Below are 18321 nucleotides of genomic sequence, written 5' to 3'. Positions count from 1 at the left end.
CTACACCTTGTTCATTTCAGACGTGTTTAGGAGCTAGTATATCAAAGAAAGACTTTTTATTAGTAATATATAGTAATTCAATTTTATTTATATAGCACCAAATCACAACAGCAGTCGCCTCAAGGCGCTTTATATTGTACAGTAGATCGTACAATAATTTTCCATGTATCTCACTGAGATCATGTGCTCTGTGCCTGAACTCCTTAAATTGGAGACACAAGATTTGTCTCCATTTCACTCCTCTGTGTTGTGAGGACCCCTAAAACTGTCTCCTTGATTTTGCACAGTAGAGTGCCACTACAGCATGAGTGTAAATAAAATAGCATTATTCAGATTGTACTATATGAAAATGTGTCATTTTCTATACCCGATTACCTTTTCCTCACACCTGTTGCTGTTGACAAGAAACTCAAATGTCACCATCAAGTTGTCGGTGTTTCAGTGGAGTTTATTCAAATAAAGAATAACAAGGTAAATCCAGTAAAACATCTGCTGTATGTCTGTGCAAACGACTGCTGGAACGAGGTGAAGGCAAAAAGTAATGAGTTTAGTGTTGAGGTACACGGCTTAGTTACCAACAATACAAATTGTATTCATACTGAATCGCAACACAGACTTTAAACAATGATCTATCCACGGTAACCAGCCATTACAGTGAAATACTGCATTTTAATAATTAAAGGGAATAAAGCTCAACTTTAAAATAAAACCCAGAAATTTGGGGTGGTTATTACTCATAGTGATCCTTACCTGAGAACAAAACCACGTGATACTGCATGATACACAACAGTGGCAACATAAAGCTGATGAAAAACTGAAGAAAAACATCTACACCCGACAACAAAGACTGCCTCATCCCAAACACTGATGACGTACTGAGACAAAACACAGGCACATTAACCATCACAAATAGAAGAAAAGGGTGATTTATGGCACCACCAACAGAACCAAAAATATGAATAAATCCCTTTATCAACAGAAAACAATTCAGTGACACTCTGGTTTGTAGTCTTTCATTTTTTCCCCCTCAGACCTCTGACCTACAGTTAGCATTTTCAGTATGGTATAATCTCTAGAGCCTAAGAGAGGCGCAGCCTTTTCACTGCCCCCTCTGGGCTGTAAAGTGACATAATTCAGACTAATACTAAAATAGAAAGAAAATAGAAAATAGAAATCAACAATGCTCCACAGATAAAAGAACAAAACAAAACACTGAACATATACTGATGAAGTTCCATTTGAAGATCCTCTGTCATTTCATCGGTGTGGAACGTTATTAAGACGTCATTCAGACTGATGGAGCTGGTTAAGATCATGCTACACCAGATCCTCAAGTTCCACATACATAACATAAACCTCTACAAACAATTTCCAACACGGAGAAGGTTCCTGGATTATCTGGCCCTGGCCAAAAGGCGTTTTTAACTCTTCATTCCCTATGAAGGAGTGAAACCTGGGCTGCTGATCTCTGTTGTAGGACTGGCCAAACATTCATTCGACCTCAGGCTGGCCAGAGACTTGTAGCTGGTGACTGAGGTCAGGGAGCCACACAGACCTCTTAGAGAAGGAGTTTCTTCTTTGCCTGGATGACAAGACGTACAGTAAATGTTCACACCAGCGATGGAGAGCTTCGCAGACAGCAGTGCTTGCTGCCAGGTGCAGACGTACCTTGGTGAGTCCACTTTGAGTTGGCCGACCTGGCCTCCAGACTCAGCGTGTGGGACGGTTCGAGAGAATTCTGGGAAATGCTCATGTCTGCAGAGAGCTGCTCCAGACTCTGGAAACTCTTCCTGCAATGAATGGACAAAGATCAATAAAGGCCACACAGTATAATTGGTGCTGATAGGAACAAAAAATGAATCAGTTGAATGAGTTTTTGATGGCAGTACTTCGAGTACTTCATGTGTTGGTGATTTAGGGCAAGACAAAAGTTCGTGTACAAACTTAAAATGTAACAACGGACTCAAATGTTCTATATACAGTCACTGACACTTTATTAGGAACAGCTGTTCACCTGTTCATTAATAATAATAATTATTATTATTATTATTATTATTATTATTATTATTATTATTATTATTATTATTATTTCCCCTAGGGATCAATAAAGTATTTTGATTCTGATACAAATACCAAAGTAGCCAAACACAAGTAAGCAACTCAGCAAATTTATCCATGGTCAAGATGACCTGTTGAAAGAGGAGAACGGCCAGACTCCTTGAAGCTGATAGGAAGGCAACCGTAGCTCAAATAACCACTTGTTAGAACCAAGGTATGCAGAAGAGCATCCATGAACACTCAGCACATCAAACCTTGAAATGCTTTGTTTCTGTTTCACTTCTAGCTTATTTTTAAAGTTCCTGCACCTGAATGATGTAAATGAGAGCAGATATATTTAGCTTGTTACTTCGTGAGGACGGAGGGTCCACCTGCTGGCTGTTCAAACTTTTTTTTCATCTGAACCCAAAAGTTCGAATAATAAATATTTACTGTTTGCATACCATAGGGTATTGTACTATTGGCCTTGCAAACATCTGCATTGTCTGGATGCCTTTTTACATCGTAGGCCATATATATCCCACTTTGATCTTAAGTTGACTAAACCAGCAAAACTTGAATATCTGTAAAGATGTTTAAATATTACAGCTGTCAGTGCAAAACTGGCAAATCCCCATTAACGAGTTAACGCAGATTAGTCCATGTGGGGTTGACTCGGCATTAACACGTTAATGCAGCTTAAGCACGTTAACGCCGTCATCATGACTAACGCGATTAACAATTAACTCATCTGGAGCGCAGACTGTCTCAAAATCCCTGGAATGTCGCTGTCAACGCATTTCGGGCAGTTTGTCCAAAGTTTGTCCATTCTGCGCTCCAGACGGGTTGAGAGCGTTAAAAATATTAATCGCGTTAATCATGATGACCACGTTAACGCGTTTAGTGTGCTAACAGCACTATGAAATATACATGTAATCCAAATGAATATAAAAAAAAGAGCAATTTCAACTTCTTTTTCTGTTTTCTACATGATAAAGAAATAATGCTGTAGTAAATGAAAGAAATCTGTCAATATTAATAGATAAACATTTAAGTTAAGTTACAGAAAAGTTTCTAGTAGCTTTTTTTTTTTTTTTTTTTTTTTTAAGTGGACCCATTGTAAAAATTAAAAAAAATAAAAGCAAATGTAGAAAACACTTCAAAATAACTGTCCAAATAAATGCTTGTAGGCTGAAGATTTTCTTTTACAAGGACTTTGTACATACTCCTCCCACTGTCCTGTAGTCTTCCTGTACAGCAGCGTATCCAAGGCAACAGCATTGGCATCCATGGCATCGGGAGATGGCCACTGATTGGTCAGATGAGCTGTTAACTCTTGTCTAGATCGCAAGTCATTGTTCTTAAGCACTGTCCTGAAAACACAAGACAAAGTGAGTAATATTTATTCTAATGTCACAATCATCTTTAAAAAAATTTCAAAGTCTAAATAATTGAAATACTTTTTAAATCAATCTTGTGATACCTTTAACACCAACACTAAAAAGAACTGTAAATTAATCTTGCAGGAAACTGTACAATTTACAATCTTCACCACATCAGCCTAACATGTCAGCCTGCTTATATGTAATAATACATGTCAATTTCACCCTGATCACGAAAACGACGGAAAGTTAAGAGATTATCGGTGCTGCTATCCTTTCATTTCAAGAGGAACATAAACAAACAATAGTAAAGGAAATTAAACTCATCAATCAGTTGCCAGGATGTGGTGCGAGTGGAAAAGTTATTTTCTGGGGACATCTGCAATCCCACAGGAAACGTTTTGACATATTCAGGCCTGGGCCACAGTACCGGCACACTGTCTCTACTAAAACCAGTTTCTTTGACAATGAAAGAAGAATGTTAGAGACTAATCTTTATGGGTGTTTTTTCTTCCAGATACAGTACTGTGTAGTTTGTCCTTAAAAAATTACATGAAAATGGACAAATGGAGGACAACAGAAGAAAAATCAGGATTTTTTTAAAACTAGAGAAGGAGCACTGGCAATAGCTACACAATAACTTCCAGCAGGACACTGATGTGAATGTCTCTGACCAAACAAACAGAAACAGGCTTCATGAGGGTGTCCGCTAGGGGCCCACAATGTCCTCTAGAAGGCCCCATGTTCACTGCCCAGCATTTAGAGCCCAATTTGCTGTCACAGATAAGAGCAGGTTCCCCCTGAGGACCAGTGACAGACATGAAAGGTTCTGGAGAAGCCGTGGAGAACATTATGGTGCCTGTAACATCATTCAGCATTGACCAGTTTGGTGGTGGGTCAGTTATGGTGTGGAGAGACATATCCATGGGTGGATGAACAGACCTCTACAGGCTAGGCAACAACACCCTAAATACCATTAGGTATCTTGAGGAAAACCTTGAACCCATTTTCAGACCCTTCGCTGATGCAGGGGGTCTTGGGTTCCTCCTGGTGCACGACATTTCCCGGCATCATGTGGCGAGAGAATGTAGGCTGGAGTGAAAGACCCAAAGACCATGACGCTTCTCTGCTCACGCCTATTGAGCTCCACGCAATTTTGTAATTAAACTGTCATTTCTGTTTTTCCTCATTAGCTCAGCTAATCTTTCCACATACCCACTGGCTACTGCCAGAGTGCCCCCACGTGGCACTCGGTTGGGAATCACTGTCTCAGAATATTAATGGAAAGCTGATGCTGTTTGACTGAAGTAGCGCTGACTGCAATAGATTCAGTAACAAACAAACCACCTGCAACCTTCAGGCTACTTGCTGTGTCTTGAATGTCAAACTCACAGTTGGAGCAACTGCAAACCTTTCCACCCAACACCGACAAAAAACACACACCAGAATGGACTCACAATTGGTCCTGTAGTTCCAATATGATATACTCAAGCTGTTCTTTCTCCAGTGTGTGGGAGAGGTGTGTGTCTGCCAGGCTCTGCTGAAGGGCTTTGTTTTGGGACACAGCTTCTGACAGCTGGGCTTCTCGTAGACGGACAAGCTCTTCCAGGTAGCCCTGAGGCAAACAAATACACATCAGGTTTATTAACTGCAGCACATGCATCTGAATGTCCTGCTTTTCACTACAAACAAGAACCCTGAAGCAGGAACAACCACAGCAAGGAGCCACAATGAAGACATAAAATAAAGCTGAATATTTGTTTGTGTGAGAAAATAAAAACAAACCCAAACTCCTAATTATCATGCAAATACCAAGGAAAATGTCACACTAGCATTTATTGCCTTCCTGCGCCGTCATCGCAAATTAACACTAGTGTGAAACTCCCACTGATGCTACCTTTTGTTCCAGTGCCATGCGATACTTCTGCTCGAAGCGTTTGCACTTGCTGACCAGGTTGCTCTGCTCAGTAAAGATGGAGGCAGCCGTGGCTGTTTTGTCAGGTGTGCTGCTCTCACTGCCACTGCTCCCCAGAGTCCTCATCTCCTCCTCGTCACTGCTGATGCTGTCTGCGCTGCACAGGATAAAAGTGCGTACCCGATTAGTGCACAGCTCACATACAGTACTGTGCAAAGGTCTTGAGACACCCCTCATTTCTTCAGATTTTGTTATAAAAATGGGAAATGCATGCTGCCATTTATTGAAATGTACCACACCTGCTTTGCATAATTTAATCATTTACTGCCATATTCACACTAACCTTTATTTTCAGGTAGTAACAGGTCACATCACTGTCAAGAATATAATATGATATAAATTCCTGCAAAAGCAACACAATCTAAAGCATAATGACAAGTGAGTTTAGCAAGATTTGTCGATACTGGTGATTAAATTGTGGTAAGACCACTTCCCTCATTATTCACCCTGCACACAAACCGTCTGTGCATTTAAACTGTTCAGGACTTCATGATACAATATAGAAAAATGTGGTACATTACTCCCGTGGCACTGTTTAGGGTTTCTCCACTCTGTTTTACCTGTGTGATCAGCTTAGGTGAGGTAAATGATTTCAAGTAGAGAGCAAAAATGTTGCTGAGCAGTGGCACAAAGCAGTCTCTTTAGACAGAGGCTGAGATCAGCGGCTGCAGAAAAGACTAGTATCACATAAATGATTGTAAATCAGACGTCAGTAGAGCCAGACACTGTTTACTGTGAAAGGAGGAGGTTTTCTCTAAATCACCTCCGTATGTTGCTAACGGGCTAAATTCAAAAGTTTCAAGCCTTCACACCTCCTGCTTGTTGAGACCTGCTATGGTTGTGGTATTCCCAGGAGCACGAATCCATCACTTCCCGTGCCCACTAGAGGGTGTTGGAAAACACTAATTATAAGAACACTGCTGTATACTGTGTTGAATCCACAATGAAAATATCATGTATACCAGATGTTTTTTTACACGATGCTGTTACCACTCGGTGGTGCCGTGAGGGTGACTCAGTACTAGCACACAGATGTCTCCAGGCCTAAGCTCTCAGCAAGCATGACTTCAATCTAAACTAAAAACCTTCACATTTCAGCACAACTCAAGATCATTAGATTAAATTGACCAGTTGATCAGAATAATCTCTGACAGGACTCTGTTAAAGTACAACTCGCAAAAAAGGCACCAAAACTGAATCTCAAAACCAAAATGGTGTATGAGGGCATGACTTCAAGGGAGTACAAGCATTTTGGAGCTGTACATCCAAAGGTAAAGCCAGTAGACAGAGACACCCTTCAACAAAAGAAATTTCTATAGTTGATAAAAACAGGAATGTTTTTCTATCCCACCTGTTTATCAGTTACTTAATTACTCTGGTGTAATATAAATAGCCATTGGGGAAGTCTTTATAATTAGTACAAACAGTAAAACACGATTAAAAGTTAAAATGCCTTCATTCACATTTTCCAAAACCATCCAGAGGGCTTGATTCTAGTTTTGACTGGGACAATTCTGGCTCTTGGGCATTATGTTTGACACCACTGATCTAATTCAATCTCTAGGAAGGGTTTAATCAAGTGTGACACTAAGAAACTGCAAGAATTGTGCAAAAATCACAACTTCCTGTCTGCTTATGGTAAAAATTTTGTACATCTTAGGACAATACAGGACACAAAGTTTAAAATTTTTTTTTTTTTTTTTTTACCACAATGGATACGCGTGCCATGTTTCATGAAGTTTCGAGCCTTTTAAGCTCAACACCATCAGTGCTCAGACACTAATAAAATACACACTACACCAGAGACGGACCGTGTGATGTGAATTATTTGATCTCATACCTCTGAGTGAACTTCAAGTAAGGCGTGTAGTCAATCACGGCAGGGCAGCTGCCATCCAGACCCTCACCTTTCAGACAGAAGCTTGAGACAGAACAAGACGAAACATTAAAGCTGGGTCTGTCTGTGACCGTTTGAAATGCAGCACATTAATTTAGATGGCATGTTAGTCAGAGCGTCAGTAGTGTCCACCCTCATCCTTTCCTTCTTCTGACGTCTCTCAGGTTCCTGAGGATGAAGTGTTTCACAGCTCAACTTCTTTGCATCTGTCACCTGAACTGCACTCTTCAATCAGCAGCCCCTTCATCGGGAGCAGATCACAGTTTATTCTCCAAAGCAGCTCTAATTGTATCAGAAATAATGAAGACGAATTTAAAACATTTGGCTTATGTAACTAATTTTCCATATAATGGTTTAATTTAGTTATAATTTTAAAAGAAAAACATAAATAATTTTTCAGAAGAAGCACTGCAAACACAAAAACATTCACAGCATGCGGTATCATGTCACTGCAGTATTATTTACTCTAAAGTTTTGAGAGTAAATAATGAAACTCTTTCAGTTACGGTACTGTGCAAAACTCTTGAGCCACCCTTATTTCTTTATAGTTTTTGCTTCAAAACAAAACAGACTATCTTGTTATTTTTAAAGTCGTCTTGAGCAGCAGTTTTTCAGGCTTTCGGAAGGTCTATTAATGAGTGGTGGCTCAAAATCCCTCTTGACGTATGTAGGACAGTAGATTAGATGATCAGAACGCCAGTGATGTTGTTGGTCTGTCGTCTTATAATCCAACAATAATCGCAGGTCGGCAAACACTCATATACAGGACAAATGAATCTAGTTCAGAACCAAATGAAACTGCTCGGAAATATTATGACTACATGGTCAGCAGTAACAATGGCCACAAAAGCAGGAAAATATGTATATGTATACAGCATTAAACAGGTTACTGATCTTAACATAACAGGGCCACTCATCCATGAAAGTGACCAATAAGATGATGATCTTTACCACCTAACAGGATGCAAGTGGTATGCAACATGTGTGGCAAATCCATCTAGCCCTCGAGCACAGTCTGGCTGAAGACCCTTTAGGTCAGGGTTGTCAAACTCCAGTCCTCGAGGGCCGGTGTCCTGAAACTTTTAAATGCGTCCCCATTGTATAGAACTTGACCGCATGCTGAGGTGGCAACCCCCAACCATACTCAAGCAAATTTAAGTAAATGTGAATGTTTGGAAAAATGAACTTCCATAGAGTCTTGCTAATGACCTACTAATTTTATTCAGGCGTGTTGCAGCAGGGACACATGGAAAAGTTTCAGGACATCACCCCTCGAGGACTGGAGTTTGACACCCGTGCTTTAGGTGATCACTTTGTATAAGTTTGATTAAATTAAGACGAATACTGTAGGAGGAATAGCGATTTATGTGGACAGACGGACAACAAAGACTTGGCCATGGCGTGACTTCACTGGTCCTTTGGTCGGATGACTCGTTAAATATATGAAAATGTGTTTTCTAGTAGAAAACAGAAACACGAAGCCTTTGATCTGACCACAACTGTAGCTGCGGCTGGCCACCTACATTTCCAATACTTTAACATTCCCACACTCACAGGTAAAATGTTTCATACATTTATAGATATAATTTATGATGATCCTATTTTTCAAAATGCAAAAATAAATAAACTAATAAAAACCCTTCAGGATACGTGTCAAACAAATCCACTGTACTGATTATTTTAGTAGTTTTGAGTTTTCTGGCAACAAGTTTCTTATATCAGAACATCTGGACGAGTACCTGAAGTCGATGGTGTTGAGTCCGATGAGCGTGTCGGCTAACAGCCCAGCTTCCTCTCCCAGCATGATCGCTCCGTCCTCATAAAACCTCCTGCAGCCAACACACATCAGTAAGACTCACTGTGTATACGAACGTGGAGTAGTGGGCAAAGACTGAGGGCGTAGGATACAGCTTTCATTAACACAACTATAACTGGATTGAGGTTGACTGTTTGTTTAGACCTGCTGGTTCTGAAGTCCCTCAGTGCAAATGTGATGTACTCTGAAAGTCTTTTCTCCATCAGGACGACTCTGATCCACGCCCTGCCCTGCAGAGACAAACAGGTGACATGCAGCTGTTAGTGAAAGCTTCTGATATTTGAATTAAAAAACCAGCTACACGTCTAAATGTGCCTGTAAAATACGTGGCCGTTAACCATGCGGCTGTTTGCTCTCCATCACAAGTTTGCCCTTTGTTCTTTTCCCAAGAGGACAATGGAAAGCAGAGCAAATGATGACGCACTGATTCTGCACTGTGTGTGCTGCAGGTCTGGATACTTTGACTTTGCCTTCTATCCTGCAGTTTTCCTAAATCAAATATGTTGTTCAATAAAAATGATCATTTTCTGAAAAATAGTGTTTCAGAATAATCAAATCAGATCAACAAACAGTTTTATTATTACCTTCGCTCTAGATGATCGCACATTTTCCATGCTCTCAATGCTTCGGATGCAGTTATGAGGTACTTTACTGCAGGCAGCTTTTATGTAATCCCAGAAACTCCGAGGAGTCTCGTAGCCGAACCAAGACATCTGACCTGAGAGGAAAAAAAGAAAAGAAAAAGAGAGAAACAAGCATTTGCATGAGCATGCATGTGCATTCATACTGAATGACCACCACAGTCAAAAGAAGATTTCCAGTTATATTTAACAATCCGCACGAGTTAAGGCCGTTACACACCGAACGTGCTGCCAAAAAATGACACAAAATTCAAACGTTTTGTGGTTTTACGGAATACTGTCCTCAAAATGAAGTCAGAATTAAATCATGATGAGCAGGTCCTGATGTTTCTAAAGAAGAAAAGGAAGAAACGGACGTTCTGGGTTCCTCTGATTCTCACAAGAAGATAGCACATTGAGAATTTCATGGTTTGATCTATGAGTTAAAGCTGTATCACGGCCCAACTACTGCAAGAGGACTCTCCCCATCCCAGGAAGCTTCAGGTAAGTGGCGGAAGTGACAGAAAGGTACGTGACACTAGAGAATGCTGTAGGTGATCCCAGACCCGGAGACTTGGCGGAAAGAAAGCGAATGGTAGCTTAGAATTTAACAAATGTTTTTTCAAGCTTCAATTATAACAAATATACTAATCAATTGTCAAATAACTAACCACATCTGCTTAATCATCTCCAAAACCGTGAAGGACAGCGGGGAGAGTTTAGACACTCTCCAAGATTGCATCGGCCGGTGCTTCGAGGGTATAGTAATGAAGAAGGCCCAGAGTGCATCTTCCCCGGCCAAAAATGAGACCCCATCATCGAAAAGAAGTCGCCCAGTAGACACAACCTCGCCTGCCAGCAAAGACTTTACCGACATCCTGGAGTCAATCGATAAGCGATTGTCCAGCTTCGATGCGAGGCTGTCCCTGGTGGAGATTTTACACCGGGAATTTAAATCCCTGAGAGAATCCCTGAGTTCACCCAGCAGCAGGTGGAAATGCTCGCTGCTGAAAACGGGGCGCTACGGGACTCGGTCAAGTCTCTTACCGAAAATGTGGCCCAGCTTAACATAGAAAATAAAAAAATAAAAGAGACTGTTATTGATCTACAAGCCCGTAGCATGAGAGATAACCTTGTGTTTTCTAGTATCCCAGAATCTGCTGGAGAGGACGCGGAGCGGAAGCAACGGTGAAAAGCTTCATTAAAACCCACCTGAAGCTGCTGGAGGACACCGTGAAGAACATCACCTTCGAAAGAGTCCATCATATCAGGGCTAAGAGGTCGGGGACAGGAGACCACGTCCTATTGTGGCCAAATTCTGCCATTTCAAGCAGAGGGAGCAGGTGAAGAGTCATCATTATTGGCTTCATTCAGAAGGGCTCCATGCTGTCATTGCCAGGGACCGGCTCTATGTGGACGGACAGATCCCGGCACCACTCTGTGGCTGTATTAACTTCATTCCAGATAAGAGCCTGCTGCATTTTTTTTTTCCTTTCTCCCTCTCTTGCATAACTAATCTGTTTCAGTTATTAATATCAATTTGCTAATTCAATGTGATGTCACAGCAGATAAAACCCCATAATTCTCCGTTAATGCGTTAATTACAATGTTTCCTTTTTTCTTCTCTTTCTTTCTTTTTCATCCCTCCCACCCACCCTTTTCCTTGGTTTTCTTCCTTCTCCTTTCTTTCACTGCATCGATCACCTGTTTCCCTGCATAGTCACAAACAACACCTTCTGTTTCTACTCATTCACACAGCACGATCACGCACACACACGCGCTCTACGGCAGCACATCCACAACAGCCTCACGGCACACACAGACATATAGGACACACACACTCAAGCGCGTTTACGCTTGCTCATATTAGTGAATATGCACACTCATAGTCAAACTTACGGAGCATCTCGCCACACACTTTTCTTCTTTCTATTTAGAAACCAGTGACGTATTTCCCTTTTCCTCACCCTCATCCATGAATCTTCTCTGAGGTTCTCCTCTTTTCCTCCTGCCTGGCAGCTCCATCTTCAACATCCTTTGTACCCACTATCCCCCCACTGCACATGTCCAAACCATCTCAGCCTGGCCTCTCTCACTCTCTCCACCTGAGCTCTCTGATGTCTTCATTTCTAATCTTGTATAGCCTCCAGCTTGGCCTCCTGTCTTTTTTGTTAGGGCATCACAGTAGGCCTCATGTGACATCCTGATATGATGCATGTCTTGGAGATGGCACCGCTAACAAAAAGCAGCCCAAATACTGTTGATACTTGATACTCACCTGGTAAATTAAAACTGAGTTGCTCACATCTAAACAAACCTGAATGTATATTTGCAGACTGAAGCACACAAGAGATTGAGGTATCCTCCGCTGCACATCATATATCTCTCCCATCAGCTCATCAAATAAAGGCAAAATTACATTTAATTCTGCTAATGTGTGCAGGCTTTTACAGCTGCGCCGCTCTGTTACCTTTGAGTCGATGGCTGAGGATGTGCTCCAGGATGGAAACAAAGTTAATGAACTCTGGAGATGAGTCATCTATGGTCTCGAAACAGGAGCGGTCCAGCAGAGTCTTCACTGAAAACCTGAACATAAAAAGCAGATACACGGGTATCAAAATCAATCACTGGGTCTGTGTTTTAAAGGGACACTGCACCAATATTGCCTGTATAAACAGACTCAGCTCTAGAAGGAGAGCTACGTGACTGTAAATATAGAGGAAAGGCTTGCATTGAAAAGTCCAGGAAGAGTCTTTGAAGGTAAAGTTCACTTACCAGATGGGGGAGAACGATAGCTGCTTTATGTCTCACTTGTTTTTTGAAGCTTAAACAACTAAGTGCTTAAAGTTAGGATGTGTCAGTCTCTGCTTTTTACCACTGAGCTTTACACGAGAGACATGAATTCCCACTTTTCCACACCGACATCCAAACAGCCACAGTGGCAAAACACTTTTCTTGTTGCCATCTGATGCAAGCGGAACGCCGTCCAAGACAAGGATAAACGCCGACAGACGAGGCGTCTGCAATGATCTAGTCCAGAGCTCGGGACTTGTTAACACATTATCTCAAAAGCCCACGAGAACAAACAAATCGTAATTAACCACCACACATTAACCGCCACACTTAACATTTGCCAATTACAAGGCAGAGAAAATAAACACATGGCCTCAGTACTTGTAACGAGGCCTTTGATTAATCTCCTCTGATGAAACCATCCATGATGTGCAGCCCACTATGACAGTCTACCGACTCTGCCTAATTTCATTGCAACTGATTATGCAGGAAGGAAAGTTAATAGAGAAAGCCGCGATGTGTCACTGTGTGTGTGTGTGTGTGTGTGTGTGTGTGTGTGTGTGTGTGTGTGTGTGCGCTTTATGAAACTGGCCAGTGTGTGTGTAATCTAACTTCATATCACACCCTGCCTCTCTTTCTCCCTGCCGTTGCTTAGCAGCAGGGTGATCACCAAGTGTGAAAGCGGGTTAAAAAACTGACGGATTTCCAGCAGTAAAAGCCTTAAATTAATCACACATCACGTACTTTAACTTTCAGACACCTTGGGGGGAAAAAAATAAATCAACAGCCCAGCTCACAAAAGGCCAGACACAATTTCCTCTCTGTGCAGCGCTTATCCTGTCAGGTGTAACTTTGTGCAGCATTGACACCTGAAAAAACTTTTAATGTAGACTTCCAGTCAGCGTGACAACAGCAGAAAATCAAAATGTTCACACACACACACACACACACACACACACACACACACACACACACACACACACACACACACACACACACACACACACACAGAGGTGTTTAAACTTTAACTGACGTGTCGCTGAAGTCAGTCACACGGTATTGATGCTAAACTAGATGAAGTCGTGAGACTCTTGTTTCTAGGCGACTTACAACAATAACCCATGTCGACTGTATTTTGTTGCCAATCTTTGTGACTTAGAAAAGTTTCTCATGATGTGACAGCTCATTAATTATCACTTCTTCTGTAATGATCAGAAAGTGCACATTTTAACTGGTGCTATGAGGCTGACTTTGATGACGAGTCAAATCGATGCTGTTAAACGTGAACATCTGAGTACACTCCGTGATTCGCTAACTTTGTACAATAACTTTTATCAGCAATAACTTAATAATCACTTTCTGTATGATGTTGTCAGTGTCTCACAGAAGATTTTTGGCCCAGGCTTCCTTACTACATTGCTTTGCTTCACTGAGGTTTACCGGTATTCATTTATGCACAGCTCTCTTAAGATCCCACCACAGCATTTCAGTCACGTTGAAATCTGAATTTTCACTGGGCCATTTCAGCACCTTGATTCTTTTCTTTTTCAGCCATTCTGTTGCAGATTTGCTGCTGTGATTAGGATCACAGGAGCCAGTTTTGACTTAAACTGTTGGACGGATGGCCTGACATCCGTCCAACCAAAGAGAATACTTTGGTATGGAGAGGAGTTTGTGGTCATGTCAAAGACTGCAAGGAGCTCAGGTACTGTGGCTGCAAAACAAGCCCAAACCATCACCCCTTTACCACTGTGCTTCACAGTTGTTATGACGCGAATCCAAAAATTGTAAAAAATAAATAAATAAATCCACTCCACAGGACATTTTATCCAGAAGTCTTGTGGGTTGCTGGCTTTTCTAAACAAGCTATACTTGCTCAATCTTTTTCTAATTGCATTGTCGTGAAGTTAACAAGCTTACAGTAGAGTCAGTGAATTAACTGGGACATTCACTCCTGGGACGATTGAGTTTTGAGTTATTGCACTAACACACCTAAATGCTCCAGACCAGCAAACTGCCAAAACATCTGCTTTCACAGAGATCCTCACACTTCCTAATGATCAACTAATCAAGTAAATTTGATTATCAGCACCTGGCTGTTACTTACCCTCTTAATTTATAGCAGTGTACTTAATATTTCACATGAAATATTGTAAATCAAGTGTTCATCTTCATTCAGGAAACCGCGTGGTCAGATACATGACCATACACAGATTCTTAGAAAGCACAGCTTCATCTCTTTTTGCTGAGCTTTCTGTAGTTTGTAGAAGCACAATTATTTCTGATTCTGATTCTCTATAACAGTATGCAAACACCGCCGTCTTGTTTGTTCACCATTTTAACAGCGTTTCCAGGCCCCTAGAACGCAAACCTGCTTGTTTGCCACTCTTTGCGATGACTCTGTGCACATGCGTTTAAAGCAAAAAAATTATAAAGATATCAACCATGCAGAGTCTCTGGCAAGCCCACAGTGCATCCACACACATCATTTGGGAACAGGGATCATTTTAATTTTTTCCCCATTTCTGTTTTAAGCTGGCAGCACAGTGATTAGTACTAGCACCTCAGAGCAGGAACCTCTTGCTCTGAGGTGCTAGTACTTTAAACCCACCGGCTGGCCGGTGCCTTTCTGTGTGGAGTTTGCATTTTCTCCCCATGCCTCTCTCTGGCTTCATCTCCCAGTCCAAAGACATGCAGAAAAGATTCATTCAATTCAACTTTATTTATATATCACCAAATCACAACAACAGACACCTCAAAGTGCTTATAATGTAATGTGGAGACACTCCAACAATAGAGAGTAACCCCAACAATCAAATGACCCCTTTTGAGTAAGCACTTGGCAACAGTGGGAAGGAAAGTCTTGATGCGTGCTCAATCATCAAGGTAAATAAATCCCAAAAGGTTGATTCTGTTCATCTGGACGCAGCATTTTTTTAGTGAGAGTGACTTCTTCAGTCTCAGCTGACTGCGGGTTTCCCCAATCTTATAAACAGGACATTTGCACAATGACTGAAACTAGCATCACCGAAGGAACAATGGGCTGGGAGGTCAGTTCATTGATCATTAATATGCAAATTGTCATGACCGTTGATCAACAACCACTGATCGAAAGACCATTGATCATTAATCAATGGTCTTTCCCCATCCTGTTTATAAGGTTGGGGAAAGACTTCTTCAGTCTCTTGGATGAGTGACGAAACGTTTCTCCCACTGAAAACCCACGCCCAGATCAATGGAATCAACCTTTTAGGAGTGGGAAGGAAAAACTCCCTTTTAACAGGAAGAAACCTCCAGCAGAACCAGACTCAGGGAGGGACGGTGAGGTAGGAATGTTTATCTGTGTCTATGTGTTAGCCCTGCGACAGACTGCCAACCCGTCCAGGGTGAAGACTCCCTCTCACCCTATAACAACTGGCATAAGCTCAACCCACTGATGACCCTGACTTGGATAAGCATGAGAAAATGAATGGATGGATTCTGCTGTAAGTACTTACAACGATGAGTCTGTGTTTTAACTATACTGGTAAGTGTGACAGGTAAAACTCGAGTGACAGCATAAACAAATATAAAGCTGGCTTTTACGGTCTCAGGCCAAACACTGAAGCCAGCAGGCTGTCGGTGATCTCTGTTTACTTCCCTCTATTTGCTGTGACCCTCACCGTTTACTCATCTACTGCAGCGGGAGAAAAAAGAGAGACTGCTGAGTAATTTGTTATCATGTTGAAGACAGCAGAGCATCTAAATCAGAGAGATTTCACTGATTTATCTGTACATGCATAGCATTTTTACTTTACATTTACATTACTACATTTACTGGGTTTATATAGATATATTTATCTAAATCTATATAATTTTAAGAGTACAGTTCATTAGTCTGCCATCTTCCTTTCATGATTTGATTGTTTTGTCAGAAAAATGGAAAAAGCAACAACAAGCCCAATCTGACATTCAAATTGCTCATTTTCTGCAAAACAGCAGTCACTATAAAGCCAAATCCCTGTATCATTTCTACTTAAAAACCCACGATTAATCCATTATTGGCATCTTTTGTTCAGGATTTCTCTGTTTTCTCTCCTCTCTTTGTGCCAATCAGTGAGATAATGGCTGTTGCGGAGGCAGGAAGAGCTGGGAAAGTATAAGCACCTGTGTCCAATTACCTTCCTTTCAAGTGACCAATATCAGAAGGTCTCCTGAAGCTTCAAAACACTGTTAGTCATTTTATAACTGGATTTGTTCGCCAGCTCTCAAAACAAGCATTTTTATCAGTTTGTTTTCGGAGTCGTTACGCTCCCTTGGTGCCAAAATACAGACACCTCCGCATCTTCTCTTCCCTCTGCCTCAAAAACACCACAGGGACTATCAGTCGGTAACTGACATCTGCCAGCAAAACCAAAAAAGGACCACAAATCAATACATGTAGCAGGGTGTTTTTCACTACAGCTGGAAGAGACGGGAGAAGAACCTAACCGGTGACATGTGTGCACACCTCGGCATCGATATCCCCCCACATTCAACATCTAATCGCTTATAAATGTTTTGAGGGAATTGGTTTTACGTGTAGGAGTTTTAACTGTTCTGAAAATGCTGCTAAATAAAATATATGGGAAGGTTCATTTGTGTGTATAGGGGGTAACAAAAATCCAAAGAAAACTAAACTTTTTCTGTTTGTGTCAAAAAATTTATTTGGGGGTTATTTCTAGATTTCTGGCTTTAACTCCCCACTGGCGTGAGCTGAAATGTGATGCCATGAATGTTTAAGGAAGGGTTGTAAAGCTGGGGTGGGTGGGCGAATGAGGAAAAATTTAATTATCCTGCTGTGCAAAATAAGCATCATCATAACAGATCTGAGATCATCTCTGTTTTTAAACCCACCCAGCAGACAGTCAGTGACTTTCCCTCCCCTCAGCTCTGTACGCACATTAGCTCATAGTTTAACTGAAGGATGGAGCAGGGCTGTAATCCTGCAACCTTAAAAGCCAACCTTTAATAAATGCATGCACCTGACTCTGAAATTAAATTATCTGCCGTCATGAATTCAGCTGCAGACTCTGTTTCGTCCTCCCTGTTGTTAAAGCACTGAAGAGCATGAGGAGTCCCCACCTGCACACGGTCAGCAGGTTTTTCCTCTCCACCACGGCACTCCTGCCTGCAACGCGCTTGCGGACGGGATGGAGACCCACGCCGAGCGACGCCATCCCCGGGCTTAAGTCTGTGGCTGGTCCCCGTGAGCTGTCCACGGCTCCGGTGCTCCAGGGAACGACCAGCTGTCTACGTCCGTCTGTCTGTGAGGGGTACAGAGGATGCTCCACTGAAGGAGGGGCCCGAAAACTGTGATAAGTCACGCTAGGATCTTCCTGTTGGAACTTTCAAAATAAGAGCTTGTGCAACCGACCAGAAAATCACAAATATTTAAGATCGTTTTCTATTTATATTATATTATATTATATTATATTATATTATATTATATTATATTATATTATATTATATTATATTATATTATATTATATTATATTAAGTACTGTGCAAAAATCTCGAGCCACCCTAAAATCTATAAAAAACTATTTTATAGTTGTCAAACTGTGTTATCGTTAAAAATTTTTAATGGAATAAACTAAATAAATGGAAATAAACGAGTTTTTGTGACAGGCTGCTAGTAACAGTGCCTAAAGATACGATTTATAATTGATTATTTTCTAAGCTGTTACCTGTAAACACAACACTGGTTCATCCCTTGAGTTACATGTCTTTGTAATTCTTGCGTTATTCATTGGTCAGTGTTAAGTGCTTTAAGAAACAAA

At 41.3% G+C, this 18321-nt stretch overlaps 1 protein-coding gene across 2 annotated transcripts; it reads right to left on the bottom strand.

Annotated features, from left to right (window-relative positions):
- Positions 1-46: 46 nt before the first annotated feature.
- rundc3b (RUN domain containing 3b) lies at positions 47-17850 on the bottom strand. Of its 2 annotated transcripts, XM_063487264.1 has the most exons (11): positions 17624-17850; positions 12198-12313; positions 9692-9825; positions 9252-9337; positions 9031-9120; positions 7235-7315; positions 5317-5491; positions 4877-5034; positions 3264-3410; positions 1669-1790; positions 47-1582 (listed from the first exon to the last, which is right to left on the bottom strand). In XM_063487264.1, the coding sequence occupies exons 1-11, from the start codon at positions 17716-17718 to the stop codon at positions 1437-1439; spliced, it is 1350 nt and encodes a 449-aa protein (XP_063343334.1). In that variant the 5' UTR covers positions 17719-17850; the 3' UTR covers positions 47-1436. The 2 variants fall into 2 exon arrangements, with proteins under 2 accessions (XP_063343334.1, XP_063343335.1); XM_063487265.1 differs by lacking the exons at positions 12198-12313; positions 17624-17850 and adding an exon at positions 10940-11033.
- Positions 17851-18321: the final 471 nt, after the last annotated feature.

This window comes from Pelmatolapia mariae, linkage group LG10_11 (assembly GCF_036321145.2).
Source record: "Pelmatolapia mariae isolate MD_Pm_ZW linkage group LG10_11, Pm_UMD_F_2, whole genome shotgun sequence".
Lineage (NCBI taxonomy): Eukaryota > Metazoa > Chordata > Actinopteri > Cichliformes > Cichlidae > Pelmatolapia > Pelmatolapia mariae.
Note: the sequence above shows the minus strand (reverse complement) of the source record. Positions and strands in the feature narration are given on the sequence as shown.

What these genes read in the sequence shown, in the direction of transcription:
- rundc3b (XM_063487264.1), bottom strand. Translation starts at nt 17,718, where the DNA reads ATGGCGTCGCTCGGCGTGGGTCTCCATCCCGTCCGCAAGCGCGTTGCA. An exon ending in CTCAACACCATCGACTTCAG is followed by an intron (nt 7,316 to 9,030) that starts GTACTCGTCCAG and finishes TTCTGTCTCAAG; the next exon opens with CTTCTGTCTGAAAGGTGAGG. An exon ending in CTCAAAGTGGACTCACCAAG is followed by an intron (nt 1,583 to 1,668) that starts GTACGTCTGCAC and finishes CTTGTCATCCAG; the next exon opens with GCAAAGAAGAAACTCCTTCT.